Source organism: Callorhinus ursinus, unplaced genomic scaffold (genome assembly GCF_003265705.2).
Source record: "Callorhinus ursinus isolate GAN/ISIS: 27379988/994484 unplaced genomic scaffold, GSC_fseal_2.0 scaffold6, whole genome shotgun sequence".
Taxonomy (NCBI): domain Eukaryota; kingdom Metazoa; phylum Chordata; class Mammalia; order Carnivora; family Otariidae; genus Callorhinus; species Callorhinus ursinus.
The window spans coordinates 71726617-71739791 of NW_027397068.1; the positions used below are offsets into that span (position 1 = coordinate 71726617).

The 13175-nt window shown below is 46.0% G+C and overlaps 3 protein-coding genes across 12 annotated transcripts in view; 2 read left to right on the forward strand and 1 right to left on the reverse strand.

The window, feature by feature from the left end:
* The window catches only part of TMEM181 (transmembrane protein 181), a 74853-nt gene extending 71349 nt beyond the window's left edge, over nucleotides 1–3504 (forward strand). For all 4 annotated transcript variants that reach the window (XM_073894173.1, XM_073894172.1, XM_073894176.1 and 1 more), the window contains one exon: nucleotides 304–3504. In XM_073894173.1, the coding sequence (XP_073750274.1) occupies nucleotides 304–382 (79 nt within the window). In that variant the 3' untranslated portion in view covers nucleotides 383–3504. The remainder of the gene's footprint in view (nucleotides 1–303) is intronic.
* Nucleotides 3505–4143: 639 nt separating this feature from the next.
* On the reverse strand, nucleotides 4144–11674 carry DYNLT1 (dynein light chain Tctex-type 1). Of its 2 annotated transcripts, XM_025866409.2 has the most exons (5): nucleotides 11528–11667; nucleotides 8408–8449; nucleotides 5310–5433; nucleotides 4837–4914; nucleotides 4144–4547 (listed from the first exon to the last, which is right to left on the reverse strand). In XM_025866409.2, the coding sequence occupies exons 1-5, from the start codon at nucleotides 11552–11554 to the stop codon at nucleotides 4477–4479; spliced, it is 342 nt and encodes a 113-aa protein (XP_025722194.1). In that variant the 5' UTR covers nucleotides 11555–11667; the 3' UTR covers nucleotides 4144–4476. The 2 variants fall into 2 exon arrangements, with proteins under 2 accessions (XP_025722194.1, XP_025722196.1); XM_025866411.2 differs by lacking the exon at nucleotides 4144–4547 and having other exon boundaries at nucleotides 4839–4894; nucleotides 11528–11674.
* Nucleotides 10793–13175, forward strand: part of SYTL3 (synaptotagmin like 3) — an 89689-nt gene continuing 87306 nt past the window's right edge. For 2 of the 6 annotated variants that reach the window (XM_025866397.2, XM_025866401.2), the window contains exons 1-2: nucleotides 10795–11120; nucleotides 12751–12989. The gene's annotated coding sequence lies outside the window, so the exon portion shown is untranslated. Of the gene's footprint in view, nucleotides 11121–11694; nucleotides 12018–12750; nucleotides 12990–13175 lie in introns of those variants that run through there. The other 4 variants (XM_025866405.2, XM_025866399.2, XM_025866404.2 and 1 more) reach the window with 4 other exon arrangements.

The following is a 13175-nucleotide window of genomic DNA, read 5'->3' on the forward strand; positions in this document are numbered from 1 at the left end:
AAGTGATTTTCAAGGCGTTATGACATTTCTTTTCACCTGGGGGTGTTCTGTGATCCCATGGGGTTTTGTTTTCACGTTGTTCTGACTAGCATGGGTGGTGCCCACAGGAGGAGCAGTTCTCCCTGGCGATGGGCCCTGGTGCTCGGTGGGGGGTGAGGAGCGGGCAGGAGCAGCGGGCGGTAGAAACGGGGAGTGTGGAGCTGTGAAATGCCTTCTTGCTAAAATGGCATGTCATTGTGGAAGAGAAGAACAGAAGATGAGCTGTCAAAAGCCGAATGGCATCAAGGGTCTCTTTTGTGACAGGAGTGACTATGAAGAAATGCCCCTGCAGAACGGCCAGGCCATCCGGGCACAGTACAAGGAGGGCTCCGAGAGCGACTGAGCTCCCGGCCGCTGGCGGGCTGGGCCGACGCTTTCCCGCAGCGCCGCTTCCTGGCCTTCCCCGCTCCTGCTGGTGTTCAGGCTTGTCTCATAAGCAGAGATTTCCCGGTCCTTATTTGTTTACGTATTTTTTAAAGGAAAACCAAAACCAAGGAGAAATTTAAACATTGGGCCAAATGTATTGTTAGAGTGGCTGCATTTGGGAAGAGAGGCGCTGATAAGTGTAAACAGCCAAATCCCTTTTCCGGATTTCAGATGAGAGAGTTCATTTTTAGTGGTGAGGAGGTAATTACTCCTCTTTTTAGTAGAGTTATGTTTGGTTTTTTTTAATCTGCTAATTCTGAGTCCATGGAAAGCCCCATGAATGAGGTCGTCAGCATGGTGGTGTTCTCCTTTCTTCCATTCTTCCCTGCCCTGTACCAGTTTCAGCCCTTTAAACTCAGAGGGAAGCCTATTTTTGTGTCTGTCTCACAAGGGCATGCCTTCCCCCTTGAGTGCTCTGGGGAACCAAGCATCCTGGGTGACTAGTACCTCCTGTCTCTTGTGTGAAATGCCTCAGTAATAGCTTATTAGGGAAATGGTGGGCGAGCAGGTTCTAGCCCTCCACTGCCACCGGGCAGAAATCGTGTTGTGGGGGTCCGAGGAGGACTGGCTGAGATTCATAAGGAAAGGGTAAGGGGACTGACAAGCACCAGCCCGGGGAGAGGTCCTGCTGCCATGGTTTTCCAAGAGCTGTGTACATACGTGTGCGCATGTGAGCAGTGCATACCAGAATGTGAATGGATGTCGCTGTGGTTGGGTTGGGGAAGAGGGTATCTGCTACAGTTCCCATAAGCTATCATTTCTACAACTCCTTTAGAGATGACACCCCGGGGAACTTTATTATTTTTTTATAAAAGCTAAACAAAGGATATATTATAGATTCTTTATTGTGAAAAAGTTTTTCAGTTTCACATTTGAAGCCTAGATGAAAGAAAGTGAAACATTTTTGATGACTTGTGGAAGCACATCTTTGGGTAGAAGGTCACTTGCTGGGAAGCATGCCCCGCCCTCCAGTGGCCAGGGAAGAGGAGGGCCTGCTCTGGAAGAGGGAAGTTGTCTCGAGCTGCTGAATCTGTGGCATCGTAGAAGGCCCTGGAGAGTTGCCAGTTCCTTTATGTCAAAGACCAAGTGTAGAAGTCTGGTATCTCCTTTCCTTTTCCTCTGACAATGACGTCTCTCTTGAACCGTTGACGTACCGTCACGGCTAACATCCTAATGGTTGGCGTCTGGGCAGACGCAGTGCGTAGGATAGGATTGTTCCCCTCTGCAAGCAGTACCTAGGTTTTCTTCATCTATGCATTAACTCTCACATTGCTAAAAATTGTATTCCACTTTAGGTAAGGCTGGGCCCTTATAGAGGTTCATGAGAGGCTTCTCATTATGACTAAACATCTGTTTAAATTTTAGTGATAACGTACCTTTAATATGGATTCTGTTTTTAAAACCTTGTAATTATGAAAGTTTGAATGAAAACAACTGTATTATTGCAAGGGTAATTCAAGTTTACATGGTTTTTACATTTTCAATGGTGTGATTACTTTTTTTGATTCTGTGTACTCCAAGGTATTGGAAAAATTTTTCTGTTAACCAAATTTTTCAACTTCTACTACCTTTTATGTAGATTGATGAAAACTTGTGATTAATGTATTCTAATATGTGACATAGTTCACAAGTTTTAATCCTTATTAAATGTCCATAATTTGGAATGCTGTTATTTATCAGTAAATGTAAACTATTTGAGGCATTTAGCCATACACAGAACTTTTTTTAAAACTTGTCTTTGTTCTATAGTGTAATTATATTATAAACTGATGGATATCTTCATACTTGATTCTTCACGGCATCAAGTCACTGAAATGAAAATATGGGAGTATTTATTTACTTTTTGTAACTAAGTTGGAAACAAAAAATTATAAAAGGAATTCTGTAAGGGGAAAATGGTTCTTGTTAAATCGTGCGTTTTCAGTCTTGTCTCTGGTATATCATATATATCAACATATTATGTACTCCATGTAAAACTTTGCTTAAAGTATATAGCATTTAGCATGTAGTATATATGCTGTAGGTATTAGGTTAACACACTAAAGTCTGCCGGAAACTTTAGACAGTAGCAAGAAAATTGTTTTTTTCTTGGAGAGTCTCAATTTTGCAAACTTCAGTTGTAAATTCAAAGGGCTGACTTTAGTTCTCCCATGGTAAAGGCTTGAATAACATCATCTTTGGGATAATTTTTTACACTGGTCCAGTCTAGGGGAACCTGGAAGATGACCGTACGTATTTCAGCTTCCCTAGGGAGAGCATCATTATCCGTGTGGGTAATAGGTCTGCTTGATTTATTATTAAATCATTACAGCAGTGAAGTGATGCAGTTTTCTCTCTTAAGCCCCATTCGAAAGGCTAGAGAAGGGGATATATAAAATATATTCAAGGTTTGTAAGATTGTTCCTGTACATAATTACAGATTGCAATAAAAGTTTATATACATTATGTAAACCCAGCCCACTAAAGGGGCAGGTTACAAGACAACTGTCACCAGCCTCAAGCATTCCATGAACTATTTACTGAAGCTACAGTTGTGTTAAGTCGGTTGCAGTATGGTCAGTGACTTAGAAAGAATCCTCACAGGGAAAACCATGGAAGCTCATAGACAGGATGGTGAAAAGGGACATCTAGTGAATACGAGTTAAGTCACTAAAGAATATTTATGTATTTTGAGGATTTTAGAAACCAGTTGCCTTAGAGGTTAGACTTTTGGGAAAAAAAGCGACAAATCTTTTCCCCAGGCCCAAGGGAAGTTGCTTTAGTCTGTGATATCTTGTTATACTGTTCATGTTGACATGTTTTCGATATACTGGTAACTATTAATACCACACAGTGAAACAGAATTTTCTGCTACTGAAAACTGCCTTTTTACAAAAAGACCGCATTTGTAAAATAAAAACAACTTTAAAGTTCAAAAGGAAAGATAGAACTATGTAGTAGATCTTGGAACTTGTGTCCATGAGCACAGTAACCCCTGATCACAGAATGATCATTGTAATCAATCAAAAGTGAATAAATGTTTATTTATGGCAACCTTAACACTTTGGAAATGGCTTCATTCTGAAACATCCTTTCTGGTACACGTTAATATATTTTACATACTCGATCCTTACTTACGTGATTTATTTGCTCCTGCGTGTGGAGTTCGTTTGGCCATTCAGGCATGAGTGCTTTAGGGCCAAAAGTAGAGCTTTCGTGATTTCAGCAAGTGGACACAGAAGCGTGTCTTTATTCCTATGTGAACGTGGCCCGTGGATGAGCACTGAAGGTGAGGTCACAGACTGCGGCTTGGGGCTCACCTCCCCCCCTTTAAATCAAATAACCTCCCAATGTGGTTGCTGATTTATAAATAAGGGCCTAACTGTGGACACAAAATGATTGTGGAAGCCCTGCAGTACGAACACATTTTTGGAGGGCTGCTGCTGACAAGCAGGGACGATCGGGCAGAAGCCGCCGCGCCACGGCCTGGGCAGCGTGCACAGCCGAGAGCTCTGGCTGCAACAGGAAGCCACACGGTCCCGGGCCTGACGGTCAAAGCAGCACATCCTGCAGTGGGGAGAACCAGCGCCAAATTCTAACTTTTCCTTTTTGTTTTTGCAGTTTTAGATTCTAAAGTCACTAGTGAAATCTGAAGAACTCGTTTGTGGTATTGTTTAGACTATGAAGAAAAACACAAACTTTAAAGTGAAGTAATTTATTATTCTAACCAAAGTACAAAGTATGGAAAATTAGTGTATCTGAGTCATCCAGAGAGTAGAGAAAGTTTTAAACTAGCAGATTTCAGTTTTTAGCACCTTCGAAAAGAAACAGAGTTAAGACGGGTGGCGGCACAGGCCTGAGCACCTAGGGTGACCGTCCTCGGACGTGGCTGTGCCGTTCCCAGAACAGGGCAGTCACCTGGCCGTCGTCAACGTCGTGGGTGCCACGAGAAACTCTTGAAGAGAAGGAGAAGGGTGTTCACTGGACCCCCACTGGCCGCTGGGAGAGGAGGATCGCGCAGACACGGGAGGCTCAGATGGACAGCCCGAAGGCGCTGACGATGCAGTACATGGTCTTGTTCTCCCACCGCACGGTGCAGCTGCCTGTGGGGAGAAGGCATGGCCCTCAACTTGGGGACGCGGGGGCTCGCCGTCCTGACTTCTCAGACTTCTTTACGGCACACGAATAAAGAAGGCCACTCAGACTCTGCTCTATAACACGTGTCAACAGGTGACTCTGATAAGCATGCATTCAAAGACCTGAAACAGCCAAGCATGTTTCAGAAAACTCTGCCTGGAAGAATCTAGATCTCAGCAAGGTCGAGGAGGCGCCACAGAGGCTTCAGCGCCAAGGCCCACGACAAGCGTTCAGGGAACACAGGGAAAACCATACCATCAGTAGAGCTGTCCCAGAAGCAGGAACTGGCCGTGTGTAAGCCCGCTCCGTTCTTCTGCATAATCACACAGGTCACTTCAATGAAAACAGGCGTTTATTAGAGAAACCTACTGGGAACACACCTTCCTGTCAGCCTCCTTGCAGCATTCCGGGGTGGATCCCAGGGTAGGGGTTCATGGGAACGGCTGCCAGGGTAGACTGGCCCCGTGACAGTGACACGCCACAGCCTTCCCTTGTCCTCCCCCCATGCCTGCTCTAAATGCGTCGGGTGTGAAGTGCTGGGAACCCCTGTGATGGGTGCCCTGCAACTGTTGCAGCCGCCCAAAAGGCCGGCCGGCTGGTAACGCACACAACCTGGCGAGCTGCCCCTACCGGGCACGCGCTTTGAGGTCGGACGCCAGAGCAAGTACTCCTCTCAGCGCTATTTCAAGAACCACCCACGGTATGTACGAGAAGCAAAGGTGCATTACCGATGTACTTAAATGGCTTTCCCAGCTTGGTGAGTTGGCTTAAAGTTTGTTCTACGACATTTGTGGTCCACTGATTGACTTTGCTGTGCTGATAGGCATTGCCGCCGATTGCGCTCTCTATAGCCTGGAACGCGGGGCAGAGGTCACAGTTAGCAGGACACACGAGCAGTGCCTTCCAGCTAGTGCTGGGGTTCCTCGCCCTAAGACTGTGGGAATACACTCTGCATAACGCGTGAGCGTAAGTCACGAGCACTCCCTTGCAAATACATCTTTGTTTAACAGTGTCCTTGTACAGTAAGTTTTATATTCATTTTCTAAAATCCACACTTATATAGGATCTGTCAAATTTTAAAAACATGTTGACTGAATTTACTGTTGACTACTGGCAGTTGGTACCTGGAGATAATTATTTTTGTTCCTACTGAGGCTAGAAAATACTTCCTTTGCCCATTCCTTGAAAGTATAGCAGAAAAATCTTTAGTAGGTTGTACAACCGACAACGTACAAACCTATGCAAATAATCATGTGTTCAAAAATATTTCCTTGGGCGCCTGGGTGGCTCAGTTGGTTAAGCGACTGCCTTCGGCTCAGGTCATGATCCTGGAGTCCCGGGGTCGAGTCCCACATCGGGCTCCCTGCTCGGCAGGGAGTCTGCTTCTCCCTCTGACCCTCTTCCCTCTTGTGCTCTCTATCTCTCATTCTCTCTCTCTCAAATAAATAAAATCTTTAAAAAAAAAAAATATTTCCTTTACTCAGCATTTTCTGGGAATATGTTAACACGTAAGTGCACTTTTCAGATAATAAAAAACGAGCCCTATATATTACAAAATTTTTTAATTTTATTTTAAGGTTATGGTGAATTTTTCTATTTGAAATAGTCTCTTTCTGTGCTGCATCCTGGTGAGGGTTCATGCTGTGTACCTCAGAGGTTACTCAGGAATATGTACGGCTGCTTGCCCCTACTCTTGCTCAAGTTTGTAGTTAGGCTATTACCATTTTGTGATTTTCTGAGCCTCTTTATGCTGATGCCAGTGTGCCTGCCTCTAAGCAGCTTTCTTCTCTACCCCTTTTCTAGCTGGAAACCAGAAACTTGAATTCCGATGACAGTTATGACCTAAAATAATTTGGTGAGGGCTGAGTTCTGTCCTCAGACATGCAGAGAAAAACAGTCCTGGGATCTGAGTTGTGCACACTGGAGATGGATTAGGGTCTACTGTCTGGGACAAAAGCCCAGTGATCTTCCTTTTGAGGAACAAAGCACTACCTATAATCACACCCTGATTTCCACCTATTTATCCTGGGACTCTGAGCAGTCACACTAAATACCCCTCGTTTAGCTTCTGGCCTTCCCTCCGCTCCTCCGTCCCCCCCCCCCCCCCATTGTCATTGTCATAGCTCCTTCTCATCCTCTGACCTGTTCTGCTCCCTTCCCAACTCAGAGCATAAAATGAGGTTATGGGGACATAGACACTCCTGGTTTAAAAGGACTCGATTATTACTAGATCTGGATATTGGTCAAAGAAGTGGGGAGCATCACTCAAGCTAATCCTAACTTTGGCAACTCTCTACACATACACTTTGGAATTCACTGTTTTTCAGGGAGGGAGGAAAACTCCCCTCCAATTTTGGACTCACCCAATTTATTACTACCCAATCCTTAAAAGAGCGCAAAGGAAGAATTAACCTATTGCCAGGGGCAAAAAAGCTGTTGAGGCCGGTGACCACGTGAGAGTACCACAGCAGTATTACTCCATGCCTTCCTGGAGACTGGGAGAGTTTACTTTCAATTGTACTTGTTGCCTGGCAACTGAGTCAAAGATGATGCTGAAAACAAGTGAGATCACAGGGGACCTGTCCCCACTTCTCACAGTTCGACTGTGGCGCCACCACCTTCCTGCCCCCCCCCCCCCCCCCCCGCCCAGGGTGTTCCATAAGAAACACCCTGTGTAAAAACAAAAGCAAACTGTTACAGATCCTGCACAACAACTAGAAAATCATCTGTGATGGCGAATAATGTATATGGTAGAACAAAATCATTCTGCTTTTTTGTGTTTGGTCACAAAAATAGGTTGTGGTTCTTAATCACTCTGGCATTAGATAATAATTTGCATCAGAGTCAATTCCAAATTACACACATAATCTCAGCTGGTACTTTAAACTGAGATCATCTAATGGCTTTCCTCTGGCCGATGGCTTCACAGTCTCAATTTACACAGGAAGAGAAGGGACTAAGGAAAATCTTTCTGGCCTCGTTCCTGCCCCAGGCTCCCCCAGCACTCTGCACTATTCCAGCCCCATCTGCCTCATTTCAGTCCCTCAAACACACCATACACAGTCCCACCACAGGGCCTTTGCATACACCCACTTCCGGAATGTCTGCACCCTCTTTTTGCTGAGTTAACACTACTCCTACTCATTCTCCAGATTCTAGCTGCAAACTCACCAGGTGAGTCAAATCCCTCACAGCACCATGTACTGTGGCAGTTACCACACAGGGAATCCACATTTACATTTTTCAGTGTGATGATTTCTTAAGTGCCTGCCTGGTCCTACCCCATACTGTAACCCTTGATGGTCAGTCCCTAATGCCCCCTTGACATGTATTTTTCCAATGAATGAAGAACAAATGCCCTATTTTGTCTTCCACTGCCATCAGCTAAGGGAGGTACCATGGTCAATAATGACAAAATAGGTAGTTTAGGAATATAAGAAAAATAAATAGGTAAGCCCCAGCTGGATCATCAGGTCTTAAGTAACTGGAAGTTACTCAGTTTTTTTATATTCACTCTTTATTCAACACCAGAATTATTTACTTGTGTACCATGACCATGAGTCTTTTATGTTAAAAGGTTATAGAATCAAGCCTTAGTAATATTCAATAATAATGCTAGTATATAACATTTCTCGTCTGGTTTAAAATATATAATTTACATAATATGGGAGTAATTCTTATCTACATATTCACGGAAGAAAACTGTTATTTGAAATGCCAAAACACACAGGCTCAGTTGAAACAATTCCAAGACAGTATTTAAAACACATTAGTTTCACTCAAAGCCATTAATCAACATTTTAAAAATAAGCATTCTTTCTCTTACCTCTTTTACAATGTTGCTCACTTCATCAACAACAAAAGCAGTCTGTAAGCAAGAAAATTAGTTAAGTTTGATGGCTTTAAAAGATCCGTCTCCACTGCATTGATTAATGCAAATTTAGGTAATGAACATAATTTAGAAATGACAACTTAGAAATGACCAAACTAAACTTTTCATTTTACCAAGGAAAACACTACAGAGACTCAGAAATGCCGAGTGGCTCTTTGAGGATCACAGAGCCTGTGAGAGGCAGTCAGGAGTCTAGAATATGTATATAATTTAGAGGGTTTTGGTTTGTTTTAATCATGCCATGGTCCAAAAGGCTGACTTCACTTTAGATTCAATCTCTCTATCCATTTCAACTGGCTACTAGGATCATTAACAATCACAGAAGTTTAATGAGTTACTTGACTTTTGTTTAAATTAGCTGACACTTTTCCTGATGTAAACTGATTAGGAGGTTTGAAACTTAAGATGTTCCTGTTTTTATCCACCATTTATACTATTTCCCAAGAATTATGTTTCCTCCTTAATGCTGTCCTACTTCAGGACTACAAAACCGGCTGCTTAGCACAACTATTCTCCACCAGTGCCTCAGGATGAGCTGGGAGGTGGACTGCCACCAGTAATCTAATGGCCGGAGTTTAAAGATGGTTTTCTTTTTACATAGGGTACATTTGATTGGGTACAAGGTTCTGTCTGAGTCCTGCAAACAATACTTTAGCTCTGGACGTTCCTTCTAGAGGGCAGCCCCAGGCCCTCAGTCATTGTGAATCCTGGTGGAATAAAGTCGAGTGCCCTGCTTTTGGCAGTGAGCTTTCCTCCCTGCTGGAGGCTGACTACCGTGGCCCTGTCCGAGCAATGCCCCTTTCTTTCCAGGAGGATCAAGAGCAGACTGCCTGAAGCCCTCTCGCTTGCTGTACTTAGAAGAAGGCATACTTGGAGACAAAACCAACTCACCAAATCAATGAAAATTTGCAGTATCTTAGAGATTAAATGATTTCTTGAGGTTTAAAGGATCCTTCCAAGGGACTTCCGTGATCCTCAACCATACGGAAAAGTCCCTGTGTAACAAGCCACGTGGCTAAACTACGAAAAAGGTTGAGGGGCATTTCAGTGGACTTTTAATGGAAAAGTAGAGCTGTTGTACAGAATCCCCTGGGCACTTTCAGCTCCTACAGGAAATACGAACAATGAGTTGAGAGGAGTCTTACGAAGGTTCAGGTATTTACATGAAGTTAGAGGCTACGCAGAAAAGGCTTAGTTCAGAAGAGAGTGGCGTGGATTAGTAAATACCTAAGGCACGCCTACTAGAAAGAACTCAAGGTCCCACCCTCCTAAGGGCCTAGGGCTTTATCTCCGGTAAACAGATGCTCTGTTCAGCCCCTTCAATTCACAGATCTGCAAGTGAGAGCTGGAATAATGAAGTCCCTTAAGCCACCTCATTGGTGGGGGCCAGAATTAGAATACCAGTATTAATTCTCTTACAGTGTCATTTCCTTTTCCTTTTAAGGTTTTATAGGGGGCGCCTGGGTGGCTCAGTCATTAAGCATTTGACTTCGGCTCAGGTCAGGATCCCAGGGTCCTGGGATCGAGCCCCGTGTTGTCAGGGTTTTCTGCTCAGAGGGAAGCCTGCTTCTTCCTCTCCCACTCCCCCTGCCTGTGTTCCCACTCTCGCTGTGTCTCTCTCTGTCAAATAAATAAAATCTTTAAAAATTTTTTTTAAATTAAAAAATAAAAAGTTTTATGGATATTCCTAAAATACAAGCCATTTTCCTGTATTAGTTTACAGGGAAAAGTTTCTCCTTTGCTAGGTGCTCCTGAACCATGTCTTCTCATAATTATCCACTTGGTTGTGCCCATAATTCAAACACTGATAATGGCACTGCCATTGTTGTAGTACTTAGGAAATCATCAAAACTGAAACTCTAGCATCAGTCCTTAAGCCTTAGATTTTTTCTTTCCCCTCCAAACATCCTGCTTAAACTTAGTTTCAAAAATGGTGAAACATCAAACCTCACCAAATTCATCAATAGTTTTTATTTTTGACAGGCTGCATAATATGTAGGACTCTATTTCAATTTCAACAAGAATTATTACTTAGCAAGAAGAAAATGGGCAACTATTTTTCTGTAATAGCAGCATCCATCAGCTATAGTCCCTGAATGCACGTTAAACTGAAGGAAAGCCATTTTAACAGCACACCGTTAGAATAAATGTCTTCTGCTTGGCAAATAATTGTATGCTTTACCCTGCTTCTTCACTGAGGCAATGAGAGATTATTTCCCCCCCACACACACAAATAGGAGTTCTCACACTGACATCTCAAACTCAAACTGAAAATGAAACTTAAGTGATGGTGGCCGTGGTGGATGTAAGCACCCCACTGAAGACAAGGTGTGGACCTGCAGACAAAGGGAGCCTCTCCGACTGTGCACTTCTGCATTTTGCAGACAGCCTGAGACCTGAAAGATGTGACTGCATGTGCGCGTGCCTGTCACTCTGGAGTCGTGGCTTAAAACATCAGTCAGCGGACGCACACGCGGCCTTCAGTCTTCCCCACCCGTGGGCGCGGAGCACCTAGTCCAGGGTGGTGGTCTGCACCGCCAAATAAAGGGAGCGAGTGATAGCACTCTCCCGGAGGTCCCGCCTACGTGGAGCAGGGTCCGGAGGCGCAGCCGGGCGGCGCGAGTGGAGCGGATCGGGGGCGTGGCGGGTGAGCACGGAGCCAGACTCTGGGCGCTGCTGGGCCAGGGGTATGGGGCGGGCAGGGGGCGCGGCGGGGCTGGGGCGCCGGGGACGGGAGAGGCCCCGCCCCAGGAAGAAGTCCCAGGGCTGTGGAGCCCCTCCCGGAAGAACGACGGGGCGACGCCGCGGCGCGGGGAGCCCCTGCCCCGCCCCGAGCCCCGCCCTCCGGGCACGGCGCCGACGCCCGCAGCAGGCCGGGCCGGGGGTCACAGCGAAGCGCGGGGCAGGGCACCGGTACCGTCAGTTTGCCCGGGGGACTGCCGCCGTCCACGTCCGGACGCGGCCCGGGAGCCCACACACGCCCTTGGCTGCCGCCGCCCATCCGCGCCAGGCGCTCTGGGCCTCCACCCTTCCCGTCGCCGACCCGGCCGTTACCTCCTCGCCAGCCTGGTAGTCTTCCATCTTCCCTCCTGCGCGTCGCCTCCGCCTCCCTGAGTAGGGCGCACTGCGCAGGCGCACCCAGGCTCCGCCCCTCGTGCTCGCGGCTCGCCCCGCCCCCGCTCCGGACCCGCCCCGCTCTAGGGCCCCTCCCACGCCCGGCTAGCGGGGCTGGGGACTCGAGATTCGCCCCTCCTCCGGCCCTCCCCGCGGTGGTTTCCGTGGGAACCCGCTCAGTATCCCGGCAGCTCCCTGGACCGCCGCAACTGAAACAAAACAAATGTACAAAAGCCGTTCTTCTGTCCGGCCCTTCCGTCCAGCTTGTACTGTGTGGATTGATTTGAACATTCAAATGGTTTCAGACATCTAGTAACAAATTGTAAAGGGATTTGTGAATATGACGAGCAGCGTGAGAAATTGTTTTCAGTCTTCCTGGAGATCCAGGATTAGGAAACTTTAGCTCTGAAGGAAACCTTCCTTTGGGGAGGTAAATTTTCTCTATAAATGAGGTTTTGTTTTGTTTTTTTCTTTAATGACCATTCAAAAAAAACATTCTAGGTGGAAAATTTTTGTAAAATGCTGCACACTTCCTGGCTGCTTTAACCAAACTGAGCTAGACAGACGCTTGGATACAGGGGTCATTCTGAAAATTAGTAATTGTACAGCACTTTCCAAGAAGGGCTGCACTATGGGCATATGATTGCATGTCCTCTGAGGCTAAGATCTTTGACTTTGGGGCTGCTTTTTCTGGTTTTACTATGTCCTTGAAATCAAACTGTCTCTTCTTACCTCTCCAAAGCCCAGTTGCTAAAATCTACTTCCCATCCCCCCAGGAAGAGCTGACCACAAGCCCTTGAGATGTGGTAGAATTAAGCTACAGAGCTCACTTTTCAATCCATCAGAAATCCTTGTTTCTATCCTATGAATCTAAGTTCCATGCAGGCAGAAGCCATTTTATTCGCTGATGTGTCCCCTACCCCTACAGTTGTGCCTGGCACAAGTAGGTGTATAATTAAAATTGATTGAATGAATGAATGATTTCCCCACCGGATATCTGTCAGTTCTGCCTCATGCCCAACTGCAGAGAGCTGGCCAGTGGAGAAAGGCGCCGTTGCCTGCCTCCTTGCGGGAAGCAGAGGGCAGGTGAGCAGGGGGCCCAGTGGTGAGAAAAGCGACAATTCTGAACTGTATTTTCCTTTTCTGTTTTGTTCCCGTCCTAGATCTGGCTTCAACTCACCTGTTTAGCGGTTCAGCCTTGTGCCTCACATGTGATTCTCATTCTGACATTTCTTTGTCTTGGCTTCCTGACATTCCCCAGCTTCAACTGAGATCCCATTTTAGGTGTCCTGCCTGCCTGGTTCTGGGCCCCCAGCGGCACCACACTCCTGAGCCAAAAGGGTCTTTTCACTGTCTTCCAGTATTCTCTGGCTCCTCTGCGGTGGACCTGGAAGCCCACTAGGTAAGTGTCTTAGAATTATATGCAAAGCCAGAGTGAACAGGTTCTGAGTGCCAATCTGCATTTGAATGTTGTGAGGTTTGGGACATCTTTTAGAAATTGCTCTACAGGGGCGCCTGGGTGGCTCAGTCTTTAAGCGTCTGCCTTCCTTTAAGCTCAGGTCATGATCCCGGGGTCCTGGGATTGAAC